This window comes from Delphinus delphis, chromosome 15 (assembly GCF_949987515.2).
Source record: "Delphinus delphis chromosome 15, mDelDel1.2, whole genome shotgun sequence".
NCBI lineage: Eukaryota > Metazoa > Chordata > Mammalia > Artiodactyla > Delphinidae > Delphinus > Delphinus delphis.
The window spans coordinates 39,820,987-39,843,382 of NC_082697.1; the positions used below are offsets into that span (position 1 = coordinate 39,820,987).

Genomic DNA, 22,396 nt, shown 5'->3' on the forward strand with positions numbered 1-22,396 from the left:
ATAAAGGCCCTCCGAGGCTTCATGACGAAAAGCATATGGAACAGAATGTAGCTTAGTTTCAAGTTCCTCAGCAGCAACCCTAAGACAAGGAGTGGAAAGCAAGTAGTGCATCTGGGAGATGATTCCAGGAAACATAGGTTGGGGGTGGGGAAGTGTACAGGGAAGGGAAGAAAGCCAGTACAAGGTGTGTTTATAAGTCAGTGACCACTGGGGGCAACTGAAGTTTAAAATCTCTCAAAAACAGTGTGAAACACCTGCCTCGGAATTACCCCACCCAAGGAGCATATATTTATACAACAACTTCTGTTCATCACTTGTTGAGAGCTGCTTCTGGGGGTGCTGTTTCCCTGGACTTCTGGCCCACTGTGTGCAGGGACAGAGCAGCTTTCCACGGTTCCAGAGAAAGTCCTCAGGCACAGAGGTGCAGATGTGAGCCTGTAAAAGTTGTCTGGGGCTCTGTGAAACAGAAGATCCATGGGCAATGACAGTGATCTGTTCCAGGACACCTGCTGAGTTGGCTAAGACCTTACCTAACTGCTCATTGCATGGACCTGTGGCCTCAGAGAATGGATGCTGAAAATGTACTGTCAGTACTGTGATCAGTTTATAAAAGTTTCAGGATAAAATGTATATATATATTGATATCCATATATGAATTAGCTAAACCAGCATTGTACGGGGAAGCAGTAAATGAGGTATGTGTAAACCTATAGGTTTGGACAGCTTTCCATGACATTATTAAGTGAAAATTGAAGGTTATATAACCCCACTTGGGGGTTCAATACAATCCCATTTTTGTGTTAAAAGCACAGAAAATTTATATATGAGAAGAGTCTTTAAGAATAGAAGCTAAGGGACTTCCCTGGTGGTCCAGTGGTTTAGACTCCACGCTTCCATTGCAGGGGGCATGAGTTTGATCCCTGGTCAGGGAAATTAGATCCCACAAGCCTCGTGGCTTGGCCAAAAAAGAAAAAAAAAAAAAAAATAGACGCTAAAGGTTATTTGTAAAGGTTACAAGTTATTAAAGTGTTAATAACTCTTGTCTCTAGGGAAGTGGGGTTATGAGTTAATTTTTTGTTGCTTTTCTTTATTTTCTATGTTTTTGTAATAAGCATGGATTGCTTTTATAACCATGACCAGATTTTTAAAAATTCACAATAATGAAATATAATTTCAAGATATGAGAATAGTTCCAGTACTTTTCTAAATCTTCCTTTCTTCCTTCCCTCACACCCTCCATCTGTTACAACAGAGTAACCTTACTTATTTCAGGTAACTGGTATGAACATCACCACTCTCAAACATGGGAGAGGATAAAGAATTCGGCACAAAAGGCTTTTGAGGAACCAAAAGAGATGTCCTTACATCTATAAACTAAAACTCATCCATTTTGCTCACAGACAAGCATCTCAGACTAGCATCAGGGGCTTGTTTATATGTTCTTCGTACACAGTTCTAATAGACGTTGGCATCTGCGTTAAAGTTCACATTTAGAAGAGGCATTTAGACGATAAGAAAGGGCCCGCCACAGGCAGACACACAGGAAGCAGTGAGAGGTGGCAGAGGTGACAAGCGAGGACAGAGCCCAGACAAGGCTGCCACACCTGTCAGTCAGCACAGGGACTCCTTAGGGTAGAGCACACACCCTCCGCCTCCTTACCAAGTGCGGAAGACACCCCTGTTTCCAAACTCAGAGCAGGATCACAGTGACAGCCTTGAGGCATCCAGGCCAGGCTTAACTGTACCCAAGAGAACCAAACATCCAACGCTCAGGCCTTAAAATGAAATAGAATACAGGCCTATAGTTAGGATCATCCACATTAAACGTGGGTACCTTCAAACATAGCTTCAGAGTCTTGGTGATATAGGCCAGACTAGGGAATGAGGTTACATTCTTATCTGTTTCTATCTTTCCTACTTTTGTGTGAAACAAAGTTGATTTTATATCTGTCAATACCTTCTGGTTCCAGTATCTCTTCTTTAACATCTGATCTTATAATTAAGATTTCTTGCCTCCATGACCCTTCGACTTGTTTTTCCTCCTGGTTTCATAATATTCCTTAAATTAGAAAAAAAAGAAAAATTAGAAATTGGAGACTAAAGTCCTAACAAACTGTTTTTGGAGGGGCTGTGTTCTTTTATACTGACCATTTTAATCTCTTCATAAAAGGGGTGTTTAACAAGCCCTAACTTTTAAATATGAACAGAATAAAGTCAAAAGGAGATGAAAGAAATGGCATTCCTGGTGAAATAGGTCAGATGATTTTCAGACTCCAAAGTGTCCTGATAGTTTTATGTGATCCAATCCAGTTCCTGAAAAAACCCTGCCAACAGGTAACAGGTCTTTGAAAGCTTTTGAAGCCAAAGGCTCCCCACCAGCCAGCCCATCTCTTACTAAGTTCTCAGCCTCATTAAGAATGAGAAACAGATACCACGGCACCAACCTGTCTACGAGAACACAGCGAGACAAATGTAATTGCCTGTACGAGGAATATAAGTCAGCAACTCCCAAAGCATTCATATTTACACCCACTCCATTTTGGTTGTCTTTCCTTTATAATTTGCCCATACATCGATGTCAAGTGTATAATTTCATCTGGGGCTTTATCAGTTACCGCCCAGAGCCATGATTATATGGTGCAGGGAACTTCCTCCCCCTGAGCGAGTCTATCTTTAGTATCTTCTTAATAGTTACTTCTTACATGTAAAATCAAAAGGAAAGTCTTGGTTTTCTTATGTGGCTCCAGAATCACTAAATATAACATTTAGAAGCAATTTATCAACTGAAACCATTGACTTTTCAGCTGCCACTACCATTTCTCAAAGCAAAGTGTTCTTATGCCTTCCCTTGGCTATTTTTTTATCAAATTACAATGAAAATTTTAGGGACTTCTGTATTGACCATTCAATCATGTACTAAGTTCGTCTTTCATCTTGCTGGTGTCCAGCCTAATTAAATAGAGATGAAACTGAATTTTGAATACTCAGAACCACAGCAAGAGGCATAAAGGTATGATTTCCGGAAGAAGTAACTTTTTACAAACAAAAAACGGCTCTCCAATCTACGATTCAAAAGATAATTTATTAGTCTGAGAAGAGGAGTCACACACTATACCCAGTAATATGTTTCTTTTATTTTTGTTCCTTTATCTTAAAAATATATTTAAACAAGAAACAAAGATAATATTGAATTTTCCCATAAATTTTGCTTTCTTATTTACAGTGTTACATTGTAAATAACATTCCATTATACACAAATTAAGGACTGTGCATTACTGTATGTTCTCTTTACATATTCTTTCATAATATAGTACACACAGCTCGAAGCTATGCAGTATTTAAGCTTAGAAAAGCTTGAGGAAAGAAGTACAAACTTTATCAATAAGACTATTACTTAAAAAGGTTCTGACCTTAATTCTCTGCTAGATTGTTTCACTGAAACCATTCTTTGTTAAAGAAAAATGCCCCATATGAGGGATGAGAACAACAGTTTAAGTTACCATAGGATCCACTTAAACTGGCTAACAAATAAAAACACTTTGTTACTAGCACTGTTATCATATGGAGCATGGCCACTGTCAGTCATTTCAACAAGTAGATTGCAGTTCCGACATGTTATATCAAAGACAGTTGGTACCTCTTCGTGAAATCAACAATGTTCCCTGCAACTTTAGGTTTTACTTGTAAACAGTTAAAGACACATTTTGGGAAGATGATTTAATCATTCTTGGACTGAGGTTACACAATAAGGAGGAGTTTCTATTTCATCGAAGGAGAAGCAAGCATACGCACTGCACGTGCGCAAGGGCGCACGCATACGCACGCACGCACACACACAGAGTCCCGCTCATCTGCCCAAGACGCGCGTGTCACCAAGCGCTAACTACAGCAGCACTAGTGTCGCGAGCGATGCACGAGGCTGTGACAGGAATTATAAAACGAGGAAGATAAAACATCCAACTTCGGTTAAAACCCTGCGAAGCTCGGGTTCTGAAATGCCGCTCAGATGCTCTGTGTTCAGCCTGAAGGTTCAGCTCACTGGGCTCTCCAGGCGGCAGACCCCACCTTCAATCGCCACGGACTGTCCGGCTACCGCACCGGGAGGGAGTCTGGAAATGTGAGTCTGCAGAGGAGGAGACGGAAGACTGTTAGAGGTGCCAGCTGTGTCCCCCTGACGTGCGACAAAGGCGGAGAAAACACCAGAGCATCTTGGCTTCTCTTTGCTTCTGAGCATCTACAGGCTGTGCTGGCGGGTAACTCAGGTGCAGACAGATCCTGTTTGTCCAAATCTCAGGGGATATTAACTGAGTACCTACTACCTGCCAAGCACAGCACTGGTAGCTGGAGACAGAGACCGGGACAGCCCAGGCCCCCAGGAGCACAGAGCTTACAGTTTAGTCACACTCAGAACACGAGTGGTTTTAAGGCCACCTGTATTGAGCATATTCCAGTTACCTGAAAACTACCAGTTGATATACATTTTGTCCTCTGAACATTAAAAGCAACTGAGAATACCCGATTCATGTTTATTCCTTCAATTGACTCCTTAAAGGATTTAAATAGCTTACAAAAATCAGATCACTCAACAACCTCAAGTGAGGCAATGAAAAAAAAAGAAAAATAAGAACTTACAAAAATAAGTTAAAGACAGGCATGAGTTAACACACAAAATCTAGCCTGAGTTCTGTCCCTGTGCTGGAGGCAGACTGCTGCCCTGTCTCAGAGCTTCCCAGTGGCCAAGACCAGACAGGGGTCCACATGGTATAACGGGATCACACAAACCAACCATTCAAAGGAGAAAACCATTCCCGGCACAGAGTCCAAGAAGCCATTCCTCTTGTAGGGCTTCACCCACAGCAGGTACCGTGTATAGTGGACGAGTGAAGACAGCGGTTGTACAAGGAGTTTTGTAGGGCTGAACATTACAGCATCACTCAAAGGAGGCCAGCAGGAAAAGCTCTTCCACAAGGGGTCAGGACCACGTCAGCCAGGAATTCCTTTTTTTGATGATCTGGCTTAATCCAGGGATAGATAAATGTCGGAGTTTCTAAGAAGAACAGAGGGACTGTATATCCTTCAGGTAATCCTCTCTGATTCTGCTTCTCCACACAAGCTTTTCCTGAGGACTGAACCCAAGGAAGTTCAAGTCCCAGAGTGAACTTGCTGGATGCAGCTGGTGAGGCGGCCAAGCCTGGGGTGGGTCTGACATCCTCTCACACAACCAAAAATAAAGCAAGCATATGCTTTAGATGGAGCAAAGGTAAGCTACCTGGCTTTAGTTTGACGGTGGGGACTGTTCTTGGGTCTCACTGCACTGTCCTATTAGAGGAGCTGACATAAGTCAGCAATTTGGAAAGCTCTGGAGAACAGAAAATGTTCTCTGGGTACTTAGTGTTTCTGTGCGCAAGGCAGGAAGCCACCTGTAACCTCCAGGAGGGAGGCCCGTCAACTTTGGGGTGGAGAGCTGGGCAAGGCAGTCCATGTGGCACCTCCTGGGAGGTGAGTATCACTGAGTTTGGTCACCAGGCTCACGCCTCTGGGCACCCTGTCCCAGAATCTGGCCTTGTTATTGCATCTGAAGGCTGTTTAGTGCATCTTATTACATCTTATAAGTACGGATATATTATACCCGAGAAGTCCACAGTAAGACACATTTGTGGATCTTTCATTTCTTGTGATGTCTTATTGACCTAGCGGGAGAAGTTTGAAGAGGACGTGTTGTTTGATTCTGCTACCCAGCAGCCCTTGTCACATCAGGCACAAAATGCTCAGATCCACAACTCCCAGGGCTCAGTGTTGATGGGGCCCTTTTATTCTTTCAGGGATTCATTAACATGAGGTCAAAGAATTTTTTTCCCTGAGAGAGGAGAAGCCCCTTAGTCTATCTCATCTCTCATCTCACCCTCCTCAGCCATGAAAGAGTCACATGGCTAGGACAGGGATCAAGAATGTGGAAAACAATATGGTGGTTCCTCAAAAAATTAAACATAGGATTATCATACGATCCAACAATTCCACTTCAGGGTATATACCCAAAACAAGTAAAAGCAGGGACTCATATATATGTACACAATGCTCATAGCAGCATTATTCACAATAGCCAAAAAGTAGAAGCAGCCCAAATGTTCATCAACAGATAAATAAACAAAATATGGTCTATACATACAGTGGTATGTTATTCAGCTTTAAAAAGAAATGACATTCTGACACATGGTACAACATGGATCAACTTTGAAGACTAAGCTCAATGAAATAAGCCAGACACAAAAGGACAAATACTGCACGATTCCACTTAGATGAGGTACCTAGAAGTCAAATTCACAGGACAGGAGGCAGAATGGCGGTTGCCAGGGGCTGAGGGTAGGTAGAATTATGGGGTCATTACTTAATAGGCATACAGTCTCAGTTTGAGAAGGTGAAAAGTTCTGGAGATGGACGGTGGTGATGGTTGCACAACAATGTGAATGTACTAAATGCCCCTGCACAGTACACCCAACATGGTTAAAACAGTAAATTTTACGTCATGTATATTTTAGCACAATTAAAAACAAAAAAAAAAAGAAGAAAGCAGAAACGACCATTTTCTTCCTGGTCCAGAACGGTATTCTATAAGATGGCATTAAGAGAAGGGGTTAGCTAGGAATGAATCCATGGTGCAGACCCCAATGGAGAAATATTAACACCAGGTTCTGTTCACAAATAGGTTGAAAATTTCCAATCAGGTTCCTTAAGATATCTGTCCCTAAAAGTGAAGCTCACAGGAAACTCCACCCTCACATTTCCCAGAGATTCAGAGAGAATCCAGTGAGACTCCCTGGCAGGCCTGGTGGTCCAGGCACCAGAGGCAACAGAGAATAAATTAATTGTTAAAAGATCAAAGAGCGACCATATGTCCAAGCAGACAGCCTGCAACTTGCCCAGGGGAATGTCAGTCTTAAAGCAACTGATTTTTCTGCTGAGCATGAAAAAGACCCAGAACTAGAAGGAAGAAACTGCTGTCCCACAGACCAGGGGACTTGATAGCAATCCTCTGAGATTTACAGAAACACAGATGGCCAATCCAAACTTACCTCTAACATTCCTACCCACACCAAGTTTACAACAGAAAAACATCTAAATAAACTGAGCTAAACCACAAAGTGTCAAGGAGAGTTAGGAAGGAAAAGAAAAAAGAACTGGAAAAGATGACAAAGGTCTTGAGATATTTATTAATGGTACATGGACAAAATACTTCAAAAATACATTGAGATTTGTATAAATTGAGCTGTTTACATAAGACAGAAATGCTCAACCAGACAAACAAGTTGTTAAGATTAACTTCTCAGGATTACTGCTTCCCTAAATTATCATCTAGTCAAGGGGGATTTTGCAATTACAAAACACACTGGCATGATTTTAGTGTTGAGGGGAATAGAATGGTTAACCGTCCAAATGTATGTCAACACTTCACCAGTTTCATCAATCAACATGGTCTTCTGACTCATCGGAAAATAAGTAACCTTGGCCTGAAAAAGTTTGAGCCAAGATGTATTTGAAGCTTTCTGTGGAAATTTCAATGGAGCATCAAATCATATTATAAACAGTGGGGGCTGTTTAAGAGAATATTTTATATGAGTGTTTATCTCTAAAAGTTCTTTTGGAGAAGTGGGTTTGAATTCCTTGAGCCTAAAAATGTCTGTGGACAGTTCACCACTGTCTACGATGAACTTGTATGCCAGCATTTAAAAGTGTAATAAAGTATTTTATATTGGGTGTGTAAGGACTGTGCAGACTCTAGGGTGTCCTACAAGCATAAGACCTTAACAAGGTGTCTTTAAAACCATTTAAGTAGCAGTGTACTTTTATTGGAATTTGGAACTAATGAGAAATAGCACATGAAAATGGTAGATGCCAGAGCAGCGGCATTTTGGGTATTCTCCCTCCATTCCTTCAGAATGCCTCACCCATACACCTCTCTAACGAGGATTCCGTGTCTCTAATATCCTTTCGATTCTTTCCCCGGGAAAGACGTCCTTGACTGGATCCTCCTCTAGATCTAGAAGCCCTCCTTCTAGCTCCTACAGCTCCCAGCTGAGCATTTCACAGCTTGTGATGTAACTGTCCGGGTTTTGGTTTGTTTTGAATTTTTGAATCTCTGTAATTGAAAGCCAGCTGGAGGCAGGAGTTTGTCATACACTCACCTCTGTATTCCCTGCACCTGTCAAAGTGCCTGACACAAAGGCACACTCTGGAAATGCTCATTGAGTGGAGAAGTGACTAAAGTATACCCTTCAGAGCTATGTTTATGTACAAAGAATCTCAGGTGTTTTAACTCGTGTGACCAGTCAGTTTGGTTAAAAAGTCAATCACACTAGTTTGTTATAGTAAAGATTATTTTTAAATAGATTTTTTAAAAGTATGGACTGACTCCATTTTCCCACTTTCCAAGTGATTATGCTTTTAGAATGGAGATAGAGCCTTAGATTCTGCAGATGCTAACAGTGCCGAACCAATGGAACCCAATGGCCTTGGAGTTAGAATTCTCTGCTTTCTTGCTAATTCCCTGAGTGACCAGACAGATCCTTGAGGTTAACACTCCTAGAAGAACTATCACCTTGTAAATTAAACTGTCTATTCAAAGCCAACAGTCTTAGGGCTGTATCTTTCTATAAAACCAAATACATTGCATAATAACATATTTAGCCTGAAGACTTCAAAATGAGAAAGTGAAAGAAAAAAATAATACAGAAATTATATAATTGCTTGATATCCTAATCACAATCTAAGTAGTAGCTGAGACTTCCTATCTTTCATACTCGTGTCTTTAAATCTTTTGAGACTACCTCAGTGACTGCTTTTTGTGGTTTCCAGGAAAACCATAAGCACACAACTTAATTTTGAAAGTCTCAAAGCCTTCATTTAGTGGTTATATTTTAATCCATCTTTCCACTCGCGGGAGAGTTGCTTGAGATCTGCCACAACAGTCAAGGGAAGATTCTCTTAAACAAGTTATTATCCTCCTTTGGTGGGGTCAGGGACATAAAATCTAGACAGACACAGCTCAAAAAAAAAGCTCTTGGAAATATTTTATTCATTGGTTTCATAATTCTGAGAGTTTGGTTTTCTGCCTTTAAAAAGAAAAAAACAACAGTTTTTTCATTGATCAGTGGCTAAGAAAGTGCATGTAGCATACAACATATAGTGTCCAATTCTAAAGTTCATCTACAAAGGCAGTTTATCATAAGGGCTATGTGCATGGGTTACAGGATCAGAGCACCTTGAATTCTGGGCCATCTCTTCTTCCTGGACACAATGCTGGACTACATTTCCCAGGCTTCTTTGCAGTTAGATGTGGCTATGTGACTGCAATCAGGCTGATGGACTGAAGTGATGTGTGCCACTACCAGGCCCAGCAGAAAATCTTACAAACCATTCTCCATGCACTTTCTCTGATGACCTGAGGCCTAGGTGATGTAAGGAGCTTGGGACCCTGAATCATAATTTGGAAGAGAGTCCTCTGCCAATCAGAAACCCCAATTTGTATTTTATGTGAATGAGAAACATGCTTCTTATTGTGTTTGAACAACTATACGCATATATTCTGGGGTTTGCTTGTTACAGCAGCTGGAGTTATCTTTAACAACGATTCCATCCGGGCCTCTGCACTTACTAGCTATGTAACCTCTGCTGGTTACTTAACTTCTCAGGACCCCACCTCTAAAATAGCTATACAGTAAGTCCCCTACATATGAACCTTCAACTTGTGAACTTTCAAAGATGCGCACGTGTGTTTGCATGTAATTACATAAGTTAGTTCATGCGTCTGGCGTACACTGTCACATGCGTGCATCCTCTACAAGTGGTTGTGTTTTTGTGTACTTTACTGTACAGTACTGTATAGAGTACTGTAGTGCAGTGTCTTTATTTCAAGCCCAGGATGTCCAGAATCAAGCGTAAAAGCAGCGGTGATGTAGCTCATACTGCTAAGAAGCACCAAGACATAACAATGGAAACAAAAGTAAAAATAATTGAGAGAGTGGAGCGAGGCGAAAAGATGGTAGATGTCGCTCGTTCTTATAACATGAATCATTCAACCATCGGCACGATTCTGAAGAATGAGGACAAGATCATGAAACATGTGAAGTCTGCTGTGCCGATGATGCCAACAATAATATCGAAGAAGCGTGGAAAAGTGACGGAGGAGATGGAGAAACTTCTCAGTGTGCGGATGCAGGATCACATCAGTGTCGAGTCCCGCTCAGCTTAATGGTGATTCAAGAGAAAGCTAAAAGACTTGAAGAAGAAACATGGTAAAGAATCAGAGGGCACATCTTTTAATGCCAACCATGGCTGGTTTCATCGGTTCAAGGCTAGAGCCAACCTTCACAACGTAAAACTAAGTGGCGAGGCAGCAAGTGCAGATACAGTAGCTGCCCGGTAGCTGCCTGGGAATTTCCTGAAACGCTTCGAGAAATTATTGATGAAGGCATGTATCTACCTGAGCAGGTTTTTAATGTGGATGAGACAGGACTGTACTGCAAGAGGATGCCAGACCGAAGTTACATCAGTAAGGAGGAAAAGCTGATGCCAGGCTATAAAGCAGCAAAGGATAGGCTAACTCTGTTGTTTGGTGGCAATGCTTCCGGCGAACCAAAGAGATACACAATGCAGGAAATGGCAAGGGGATTTTCTTTATCCGAGGAGGCACTGTTAGTTTTTGAGGCACAGGACCCGAACGTAGAATGGTACAAGAAGGTTGCAGCAGCCGTTCAGAATGCAATCCAGTGCCTCTGTGTCTTCTATGACGAGAAAAAAAGAGCTACTACCCAGACATCACTGGATCGTTTTTTCAAGAGGGTAGATAGAATTGAATCCAGCAAGGAACCAGAACCTGTGGCACTAATGTCAGGCATGAGTGAAATTGCAGCTTGCCCTCCCTCTCCTATTGCTGACGATCCTTCAGCCCTACCATCTCCCACCTCCTCTCCCTCCTCCAGTCAGTACCTCTTCTTGCCTGTTCACGCGATGCCAGCCCCTGTGTGCCAGCTGTTGTACTGTACTACTGTACTTTTCAAGGTACCATACTGTAAGATTAAAAATGTTTTATTTTTTGTGTTTTTTTAATGTTATTTGTGTGAAAAGTATTATAAACCTATTATAGTACAGTACTATACAGCCGATTGTGTTAGTTGGGTACCTAGGCTAACTTTGTTGGACTTAAGAACAAGGTGGACTTTACAAACTTGCTCTCGGAACAGAACTCATTCGTATGTAGGGGACTTACTGTAAGAGCATTTGTCATCAGGTTGACAAGGACTACATGAGATACTGCACGCAATGAAAGCATGTGTCAACACATTAGATTCTTATTATTCAAACAAACACATAGCCATAGCACAAAACATTATGCAGCACAATATCTATTACACATTAGTTGATATCCCGGAATTGGGTAATTCTATTTGAAATGTTTGATAGTCTTCAAAAATAGAACGAGATATTTTAATGAAAAATTAGCTGCATGCTAAAAGGTAAGGTTGAAGAAAATGGACATTTTTAGGCCAATATTTTTGATGCTGCTGTTTTGCTCTCACTGATACAATAATTAACAATTGCTGAGTATTTGCTAACTACTAAGGGCTTTGTATATACCTGCTTGCTGTATCATTAATCTTCAATGGCTCAAAAACAATCAGCTCAGCGTGCCTGGGTGCTACAGAGAAAACCAAAGTGGTAGAATACTGGCAAATTACCTTCTAAGAACACGTCATGTTGTTGGGAAGACAAGTAAGGCCATATGAGATGATTAGAAAACCATTAACAAAGGCACGTGACCATACACTTAGAGGGTATAACACTCCAATGTGTTTTCCAACACTACCAAGCTATTAACTCTGTGGGTACTGATTGGGTGTCCTACTATTTAACTCAGGCCTGACACCATCTACCAGGATATAGAGCCCACAGGTTAAGAGCTCAGTCCCACAAGACTGTCTCCCCACAATGCCAGATACCAATCGCAAGTTCAGGTTGTCACCTGCACTTCTGGCCCATGGCTATAAATTGGCTATAAATGAGAGGTTCCCACCACCCCCTCCTCAGGTTTGATTAATTTGCTAGAGCAGCTCATGAAATTCAGGAAAACAGTTTACATTATAAAAGGATATAATTTAGAAACAGCCAGATAGAGAAGAGATGCATAGGCAAGGAAGGTAGGAAGAGGCTTGGAGTTTCCATGCCTTCTCTGAAGGCACCACTCCCCAAATCTCCACACGTTCACCATCTCAGAAGGCCTCTGAACCTTGTGTTTCGGGGGATTTTTATGGAGGCGCTGTTACATAGGTATGATTGAATACGTTACTGGTCATTGGTGACTGAACTCAGTCTCTAGTCCCTCTCCCCTCCCCATAGGTCAGGGGGTGGGGCTGAAATTTCTAACCCTCTAGTCACATGGTTGGTTCCCCTGGTAACCAGACCCCAAGCTTAGGTTACCTTGGGGTTTTCCAAAAGTCACCTCATTAAAATAAACCCAGGTGTGCTTGAAAGGGGCTTGCTATGAGTAACAAGATACCCATTTAACCTTTACGGCTCTGAAATGATTTCAGAAACTGAGGACTAGAGATCAAATATTATAGCAAAAGATGCTCCTATTGCTATTATCACTTGGGAAATTCCAAGGGTTTGGGGAGCTGTGAGTCAGGAACCCTGGAGGAGGAACAAATATGTACTTCTTATGCTAAATCACAGTACCACAGATACCCAACCACAAATGCTAATGAAGTCAAGAGAGAGAGAGCATGGATGTGGATCAAGGAGGTGGGGCAGGCTCTCTGGAGGCCACGGCACTGGACAGCAAATAGGACTGGAGAGCAGTGTTGGGCCTAAGGGAGAGCTGATAAGTTTGCTTGGTTTGAGCCACACAGTGTTTCCAACTTCTAAAGATATTAATAGAAAATATTTCAAAATGGGGAAATTGCATACAAGCATCTTGATTTCTAGATACTCTTGAAAAATCTGGCAACCCTTGCATTCCCTCACCAGAGTAAAGTCGCAGCTACCTTCTTTAGAAGGGCATTTTCGGCAATAATTTCCCACTGGTGGGGCTGTGTTCTGCCTATGGTGTGTGCTCAGATGGCCCTAACATCTGTGATCATCTTTCAGTGCGGTTACTATTATTGGTCCATTGGGTTCAGATGGTGGCAGCCCGATCCTCCCACCAACCTTTGCCTAATGGTTTTGTAACCATAGAACCAGTCCAGACTGGGCCTATCCTGTTTCTAACAAGATACTGAGTTGTTTTCCAGAGACAACAGAACAAAACCTCAAGTCATGCAGCCGAAGCATGCAGAGGAGATGTGCACCTCAAGCAACCTGGAACCAAACCTGTTCCCCCGACCCCCTCCAAAGGACCAGGGCCTGACCTGAACCTGAACTCCAGAGCCCTTTCAGAAGTGAAGGGTCTGCTGTCCAGGAAGGTCCGGTGCTGAAGCCCATCTACCACACCTTACCATAAATGGCCAAGCTCCAAAGCCCTCCAATCAAAACCTGCCCCACCGGAAGCGGAAGCTGGGACGAAGTGAGAGAGTAGCATTGACATAACTACCAAATGTAAAATGGATAGCTAGTGGGAGGCTGCTGCATAGCACAGGGAGACGAACTCGGTGCTTTGTGACCATCTAGCGGGGTGGGATAGGGAGGGTGGGAGGGAGACGCAAGAGGGAGGGGATATGGGGATATATGTATACGTATAGCTGATTCACTTTGTTATACAGCAGAAACTAACACACCAGTGTAAAGCAATTATACTCCAGTAAAGATGTGAAAATAAAAATAAAAAACCTGCCCCACCAGTGCTTCTGCACACCAACCCTCCTCCCCTAACTCATAAAAGTTTGACTGAACCCCAGATGGGGAGACAAATTTAAGTTGTGTTTCCTGTCTCCTTGCCTGTCAACCTTGCAATAAGCTTCTGCTCAGTTTTAGCAGTCACTGATAATCATTGCCTAGACCCCATTATTTCAAGAGTTACCAACAAGTGGTTTCCTAATTCTATCACTGTCAATACATTAATAGCTGGAATTCTTCTATAAAGAACTTTCTCAACTTTTTGGTATTCCACGATAAAGTGCATATAAGAAAGGAAGGGTAAACACTTGATTCTTTTTCTTCCTTTTCAGGGTTCTGAATAATAAACCTTCAAAAGCAGCCAAATGCTCTCCCCCTCGTCATTTCTTGTGATGTTAAGAAGGCAGTTTTGTTTGAAGGCAGATGGTAAGAGATTACAAGGGGAGCACAGTTTGGGGAAGAAATAGGGATGGAAGAAGGAGGTACAGCATCTTCTTCATTCACACCAGCCAAAGGCGAACTCTTCTATGTTTAAAAGACAAAAATAAAAGAATTGTGAGAGCTGCTTTTAAACTGCCCCTATGAAAAAAATGGGCTGGACTGACTTGCTAGCTGTGTTTCGGATGACTAATCTGTAGGCTCACCTGTTTTAAGTCAAATATAGTACCTGCAGGATGAGTAGCTCCTTTTGGGCTGACACAAAATGAGTATTGTTGTCAGTTAAACTAGTTAAGTTTGCTCAAGATCAGCTTTACTCTTTAGCAGAAAGTTCTCTTCTCAAAGACAATTTGAAGGTTAGCACAGCGTATTAGTCTGCTAGGGTTTCCATAACAAAATTATTTTCCCACAGTTCTGGAGGCTGGGAAGTCCAAGATCAAGGCATCAGTAGGGCTGGTTTCTTCTGAGGCCTCTCTGTGTGGCTCACAGATGGCTGTCTTCCCCCAGTGTCATCACATGGCCTGTTCTCTGTGTGTGCAAATCCCTGGCATTTCTTCTTATAAAGACGTCCTATTGGATTAGGGCCCTGTCCTTATGACCTCATTTGACCATAATCGCCTCTGCAAAGGCCTCATCCCCAAATATAATCACAGTGGGGGTTAGGGCTTTAAGATAAAAATTTGGTAAGGACAGAATTTAGTCCATAATAGATACAGAGTAAAATCCGACAGTGCCCCATATGCTGTGGGCTGCATTCATTCTCTGGCTGGAATCCTCCTGCCTTTCCTTTGGCTCATTCCTCTCCATCTCCACTTGGCCTCCTTGCTGTTCCTCAACCACGCAGCACATTCCCGCCTCGAGGCCATTACACGTGCTGTTCTCACTGCCCAGAAAGCTCTTCCATCCAACGCCCAGGTGGCTCACTTGCTCATTTCTGCCAGATCTTTACTCAAAAGCCGCCTTTTGGGGAAGGTTTACACTGGCCACTCACCTGAATTTCACTACTGCCACCCTCTCTGCCTCAACGTTTCCTATGTCCTTACCATATCTAACCAGCCATCCATTTTGCTCCTTTATCCCATTCATTGCCTGTCTCCTCCACTGGGACAAAAGCTCCACGAGGGCGAGGAGTTTTATCTGTTCATTGCTGTTCCCTCCTTACCTAAAAGACAGCCTGGCCCATGGAAGGGGCTCTGTATGTTTGCTAAGCCAATAGAGGATTTTGTTTTTTTTAATGAGGATTTGGGAAATGAAAGAGCAAACGGCAAATTAGACATTTTATAGTTTTTAGTTTCATGTTTTGTAGTTTTTGATTATAGCTTGTAAGTCTGTTACAAATTTTTGAAGAGATTTGTATAAATTAAACGCTCAAAGTGATATTGAAATTGTGAACCTTAAAACTCTGAAAATAAAAGTCTAGGTATTTCCCAGGATGGACACAAAATATAGAAATAATATGATGTGACATTATCTGTCCATTCATCTCAACAACTACATGCACATTATCCTCTCTGAGAGAGATGGTCGGGGGCGGCAGCAACTCGACAGTGGTCAGGTGTGGGCTGCGTGCCTGGCAGGTCTGCTGCGTCCTGCCGCATGAATGAAACTGCAGAATTCAGCGCTCAGAGGAATATGGAAAGCAGGAGGGCTACCTTCTTTGCAGGGCAATTTCCCTCCTGGAGAGCGGGACAAGAATGTCTCACACTCAATCTTACAACTTACCATAAATATCTGAAGAGACAGATATTCCTTTCCCTACCATTTTCCCTTCTCTTGTTAATTCTGCCTTATTTTTCAAATTGTTGAGTCCTAGGTAACTTATATTTTTCAATCTATTAACAGTGTCACATGAACTTCCTTAAAACAACCCAGAATGATGTGTATGTTTTGTAGAATAGAGACCCATTTAGCTGCAGGCTCAGCTTGTCTTCTGCATCATCACTGTGCTACTCGGGGTGTGTAGAGTTGGGGCTGGAGGTGGCATGCTGGCTGAGCACACCTTGTGCCCTTACACAGTGAATTCTTACCTGATGTGACAACAGTCACTCTCTGCTTTCTTTTACTGGCACAAATGTGATAGACCTTAAATGACCAATTCCAGAGAGAAGTGCTGAGGAAGTGTGTCTGGTTGGTTTTTATTGCTTTGTATCTACTATGGGCTTTTTTTTTCCTTAATGACTTGAGTCCGGAGACACTATCCCCAACTCCCATCCTTTTCCCAGAGGTTCCCTCCCCACTGCTTTCAAGAGCTGTCTTTCAAGGAGACACAACTTGTGAATAAGAATATTCTGAGCATTCTTTGTGTGCAGCATTAAAGTTTGGAATGTAGTTTACTGCTCTAAAAATAGAGTTTGGTCTTCAGACTTCATCCTGAAAGCAGATGTACTCAGCTAGTTGACAGTTTCACATGAACCTGCTTAATATAATCCAGAATAATGTGTATATTTTACAGAATAAAACCCCATTTAACTACAGGTCAAAAGATCTGGGTGCTCACTTCCTTAGCCTGTGTGATATCAGGCAAATCAGTGAAAATCTCAGAGCTGTAAAACAAGGACTCTGGGTTAGACGGTCTCTAGAGGAGCCTCGCAAAGTTTAACCTTCTCTGACACTGACTTTCTTTAGCTTTTGCATACATTGTGAATGAGTCTAAAAACAAGCGTTTTACTTCTATCCCATCATTGTCTTCAATTGAAAGTAATAAATGGGCCAGAGCAATGTGAAGATGTAATTCCCAAGTTCAACCCAACAAATCAGAAATATCAACAGATTGAAAAATTAATGCCATATGTTAGTCATTTTACTCCATGTCGCCCCTACCTCGTTTTCCACATTTAGAACAAGGATGCCATAAAAGACCATTGGCAAATGTGGACAAAGCACAAAGACAGCATTATGGCAGATTTCGTTGTTAGTCCTGAAACAAGCCTACATAAAGGGAAAGTTCTACTGTTCTCACATAGAAATATCATGTCCAAGGAGCCTTAAAATAAGACGAAAATGAGGTCTGATGAGAACAGTATGTTGTTCCAGTCTCTCAGCAACTTTTGTTACTTCTTTTACCATGCAACGACACCACACTTCAGAGGCAACATCAGACAACGCTGCCCCTTATTTTTATCTTAAAAGCCCCGTGAAGGCATCCACATACACAGGGCAAGCCCACAGTACCTATTATAGCGTCACTCACGTGAAGAATTATCATGGATATTCCATTCTGCTAAAGGTGATAAAAGCTCTCCACTATTTAGAAGTATTTATTCTGCACTTATTATGAGGGGACAGAAGAATGAAACACACATGGATCTTGCTCTGAAGGCAATTAGGTCTCTGTAGGATGCGGAAGCCAGTTCCTTGTGAAACTAGTTCCTTGTAAAATCTTAATAAAATACGAAGCCCCTACATTTGCATAATGCTTTAGTTTCCATAGTGCCTTTGCATCAATGAGATGGCTTCAAAATATCCTCTCAGTTAGACATAGGTATACTATACCTATTTTTCAGGTGGAAAAAAGGGGAGGCTCAGAATGGTTATGTGGTTTGCTTATGGTCCCAGAGGAGATAGAAAAACTGAGACTTGAATGAAAGCCTTTGGACTCCAAATTTAGGGCTCTCTTTACTCCCACAGAGCCTTAGCGTGAAGGATTCTAAATCAAATTCTAAATCTGTTAAGAGACACAAATTTATTTTTCAGGGTGAAATAGGGCTTGCTCGGAAAAGCTACTGCCACACATTTTACCAAAAAATTTCAGGATGATTCTGGGATTCAGAGAACTGGGTTTGAGCCTTAATTCTGCTGCGGACGGACTGGAGAGTCTCTGAACTGGGGGTCACTAGATCTCTGGGCTTCAGCATCTTCGTAGGTGAAAATGAAAAATTCGCCTCAATTATATTGGGAGTTCTTTCCAATTCTAACATTCTTTATAGTTTTGCATTAGAATGGCCCTCTAAATGCGGTTTACATATTTTTTTTCAAAAACCTCACATGTGTAAATTTTCCTAGAATTCAGGTTATAGATTTTTTTAAAATAGCCCCAAGAAGTAATTGAAATCCCAATTGGTCCTAGGACTTGTATCACCTTCTCTTTAGACCCAGCCTAACTTAAGAGTGGAGCTCTTAGATAGTGGTGTTAGGACCATTTACTGAGACCCAGTACATCAGAGTATCTGAGGGTGGAGGCCAGGAGGCTGGATTTTCACCCCACCCTCGCCCCTAGGATTTGCACCCCCATCTCTGCAGGAACAAAGCCTGTCCCTAGGCTACCTTTTGGATAAGGAGGGAGGCAGGCAGTGAGAGGGACAGTAGACGTGTCATACAGACAACACGGAAACACACCTCTGATACAATCATGTTTATGGTGCATTCTGAGACTGTGGAGACCTTTTATAGTCTTTACTCTGATTTCTAAAATTTTCTTTACCTTTTTTCTCAAATGTTCAAAGAGGTACATGACTATTTTTCTATTAAAAATTAATTTTAAAAAAGAATAAAGCAAAATATGCCATTCCATGTAGTCCAAACAATCTCAATTGTGTAAAAAAAAAATCGCAATTGCAGACGCCGAAGGAACTATATCAAAATGTTAACAGTGGTTAAAGTGGGGCAGTTCACTGCATTCCAGAAGGATTCATTCAGGGCCAGGATTACATTTTTTTTTTCTCCCTGTCATTTTTCTGTATTTTCTTAATTATGCAGCAGAGTGATTTAGTGAGTGTTTAATGCAGCAACATAATCTATTGAGAAATTAATCTATGTCCTTTCTAACTGTTCAAGACCCATTCTGGGAGGCATGACTGTGTTCCCACGCCACTCCTGAGCACTGCCAAAGAAAAGAATGAACAAAATAGCTGTACTGTCCGCGCAGGACCCAGCAGTTGCATCAAGACGACCACCATCTTCTCCTTGAAACGCCTCCTTTCCTTGGCTTCCAGGACCCCACCGTCACCTGTTTCTCCTCAACCTCTATGGCCACAATTTCCCAGTCCCCTTTGCAGGTCCCGCCACGCTAAATGCATGGGAGTTACCTGGGACTCAGGCCCCTCTTCTCTCATCTGTGGTCACTCCTTGGTGACGTCATCCAGTCCTGTAGTTTTATAAAAAGCACCTATATGAGGAGACTCCCAAATAAACACCTCCAGCTTAGGCCTCTCCTGACAACTACGTAGTTAGAAGCTTTGGTTTTGGAGTTCAGAATGTCTGGCTTGAATCTTGGCTCCACCTCTTGGTAGCTGCGCCACCTTATATAAGGAACTTCATATTTCAGATATTTCTTTCTGAGGGGCTAATGGGAGCGGGAGGTGTGAAGCTAAGAGGAGGAGATCTAGTCGAGCCCTGCAGGCCCATGTGCAGCATGAAGGCCGGGGGTTTACCTTCGCTCCTGTAATGGTAAGCCCTGGGCTGCCATTTCCTTGGTAAAGACAACCAGGTGGCCCCTTCTTAGAGAACCTGGTGGGGAAGACTCAGCATCCAGATGATTTGTACTGAGTGAAAACCCAAAATGTCAGTAACAGTCTTCTGGTTGGTAAGCTGCCAGATAACATGGATTTTACTATAGCTTGAAAAGAGCATCTTGTATTTGAAAAGAAACGAAAGGCTAATGTTGAAACTACCATAAAGAGTGAAACTACTATTTGTGTAATGGACTATTTCCTGAGAATTTCAGTTGATCTGTCAGTGAGGAATTTGGGAGGGGTAAAAATAAAAACCGCCAACAAACTCTTTGAAGAAAGTTCTCCTCGTCAAAACCATCTGCTTCCTGACTTCTTATTGATCTGACCCGTGCGACACCAAAGAACTATTAAGGTGTTGAGACGAGAGAGGGCAAGGCTTCCCAGGCTGGCTTCTGCTGGTCCTGGGAGAGGCTCTCTGAAAAAAAGGAGCCTGGTCAAATGTCAGCCCCAGCCCACTTTTCTCAGAGCCAGACAGGCATGGGAGCACGTGAAGTTCAGACACTCTTCAATAAAGGAACCCACGGACTCTGTAAGCCAGCTCATCCCAAATGTCAACGGATGCCGTCCTTCAATTCCAGCTGCACCCAAACTCCTATAAAGAGTGTGATGAAACCTCCCTTCTCTTTTACTCTAATACTGAGACCTCAGTTCCTCACCTCCCCAGCCACTAAATGTTGGGGTACCCCAGGACTCAAGAGTTGGGCCACTTTTCCTCAACTCATTTTGTAGAAAATTATCTGTGCAGTGTTCTGGACATAAAGTGAAGCATCTGGTTCCACTGGAGAAAGAGGAAAGAATAATAACTCTCCAGAACTACCTCCTCCTCCAGCTGCCACTTCATTTCTTTGCTTCCATTTACAGCAACATACTTTAAAAGACTTGTCTATTCTTGTTTCCACAGCTTCTTTCCTTCCATTCTCTCTAAACCCTCTCCACTCAGGTTTCTGCCTTGACCGCTGCACTGAAACGGCTCTTACCAAGGTAAGCAATGACTTCCGAATGCTAAATCCAGTGGTCTGTCCTCAGACCTAACTTCATGGGCCCAGAGTACAGGATCTGATAAAGCTGATCGCTCTCTTGGCCTTGAAATACTTTCTATCCTTGGTTTCTAAGACCCCACTCTCCTCTGGTTCTCCACCAGCCTCTACGGCCATTTCTCAGTCTCCTTTGCTGGGTTCTTCACCTCTCTGACTTATCAACACAGCAATTCCTCAGAAATCTTTTCTCCTGGCTGTGGTCCCTCTCTTGGGTGATCACACCTAGCCTTGTAATTTTAAAAAAGCATTTATATGCTGAGATTCCCAAATACACATCTTCAACTTAGTCCTCTCTCCTGACACACACATCCAACCACACGCTGACCGTCTCCATTCAATGCCTAACAGGCATCTCCAAATGAACACATCCAGAACTGAGCTCTTTCTACTTCCCCTCAAGCCTGCTTCCTCCCTCCTCACCTTCTTCCCCCCACTGGTAAATGGCAACTCCATTCTCATTGCTGTCTTCTCTCTTTCCCCCGTGCCTCTGTCCAATCCATCGGCAGCTCCTGTCGGCTCTCTCTTAAAATGGACACAGAAGCCAACTGGCTCTCACCGCCTGCCCAGCTAACGTTCTAGTCCAACTCATTATCGTCACTCACGGGTGGCAACGGCCGTCCACGCTGCCTCCCTTTCAGCAGCTGGAGTCGCCTCTTAAAATGTGAGCCAGACATTGTCACTCCTCTGCTCACTATCCTCCAGGGGCTTTGGAAGAGCCCAGATCCTGACGGTGACCAGTAAGAACCCACATGGTCTGGTCCCCCATGGCTTACTCTGTCCCACTAAGACCAGCCTTCTCACTGTCCCTCCGTCACACCCGGAACACTCACTCCTGATTGAAGGTCTCTGCTCTTGCTGTTCTCCATGCTGGGACGTTCTTGCCTTGCTCCCATAAATCTTCCAAGGCTTTACTCAAACGTCACTTTCTCAGTGAGACCTGCCTAACATCGGAACCCTCGTACTTCCTAAAATCCTTGCCAGCTTCACGTTTCTTTTTAGCACTTATCACAAACATACTATACACCTTATTTATCTTGGTTATTATTTTCCCCACTAGTGTGTCAGGCCAGGAGTACAAAGATTCTTAGCTTTTTTGTGCACTATTATGTTTCCAGGAAAGTACCTGAATATAATAGGCACTCAATTGCATTTGTTTAATAAATATTTCGTTTTAAAAAATGAGCCGCTATGTTTCATCAAAACTGTACTCCTAAGTAAACTGACTTTTTCTAGTAGCTAAAATCTCAAAGCCAAAGAATCAAGGCTTCCTTCCCAGTTAATCATTACTAATCACTGTAATAAATCCCTGATTAGCTCTAATACTGATTAACTGAAGTTAAGAAGAAATGAATTTTTGTCATCTTTGATGGTGAAAAACTTATAGATTGTATTTATTTCTTTTTTGCCCCAAGTATGGCCTACTGAACAAAAACATAAATTGCGAGGTTCAGGAACTTGTTGTACCTAAGAGGTTATCACCTTAAAGACTGGGTCCTTCCTGTCTGACCTGGCTTTGGAAATTTGTAGAAATTTGGGTTGGAAGCATGTTTTATTCAGGGGCTACTGGGGCTTATTACTAACTGCCTAGTAAGAGCTTGTTTTGCCAAGATCTTCCATTTTTAACAGGGCAGGTTCTAACTGTTAGCA

The 22,396-nt window shown here is 42.4% G+C and overlaps 1 protein-coding gene across 4 annotated transcripts in view; it reads right to left on the reverse strand.

Annotated features, from left to right (window-relative positions):
- Positions 1 to 2,996: 2,996 nt before the first annotated feature.
- TASP1 (taspase 1) overlaps positions 2,997 to 22,396 on the reverse strand; it is a 237,528-nt gene continuing 218,128 nt past the window's right edge. For all 4 annotated transcript variants that reach the window (XM_060031247.1, XM_060031246.2, XM_060031248.1 and 1 more), the window contains one exon: positions 2,997 to 4,123. In XM_060031247.1, coding sequence (XP_059887230.1) covers positions 4,031 to 4,123 — 93 coding nt within the window. In that variant the 3' untranslated portion in view covers positions 2,997 to 4,030. The remainder of the gene's footprint in view (positions 4,124 to 22,396) is intronic.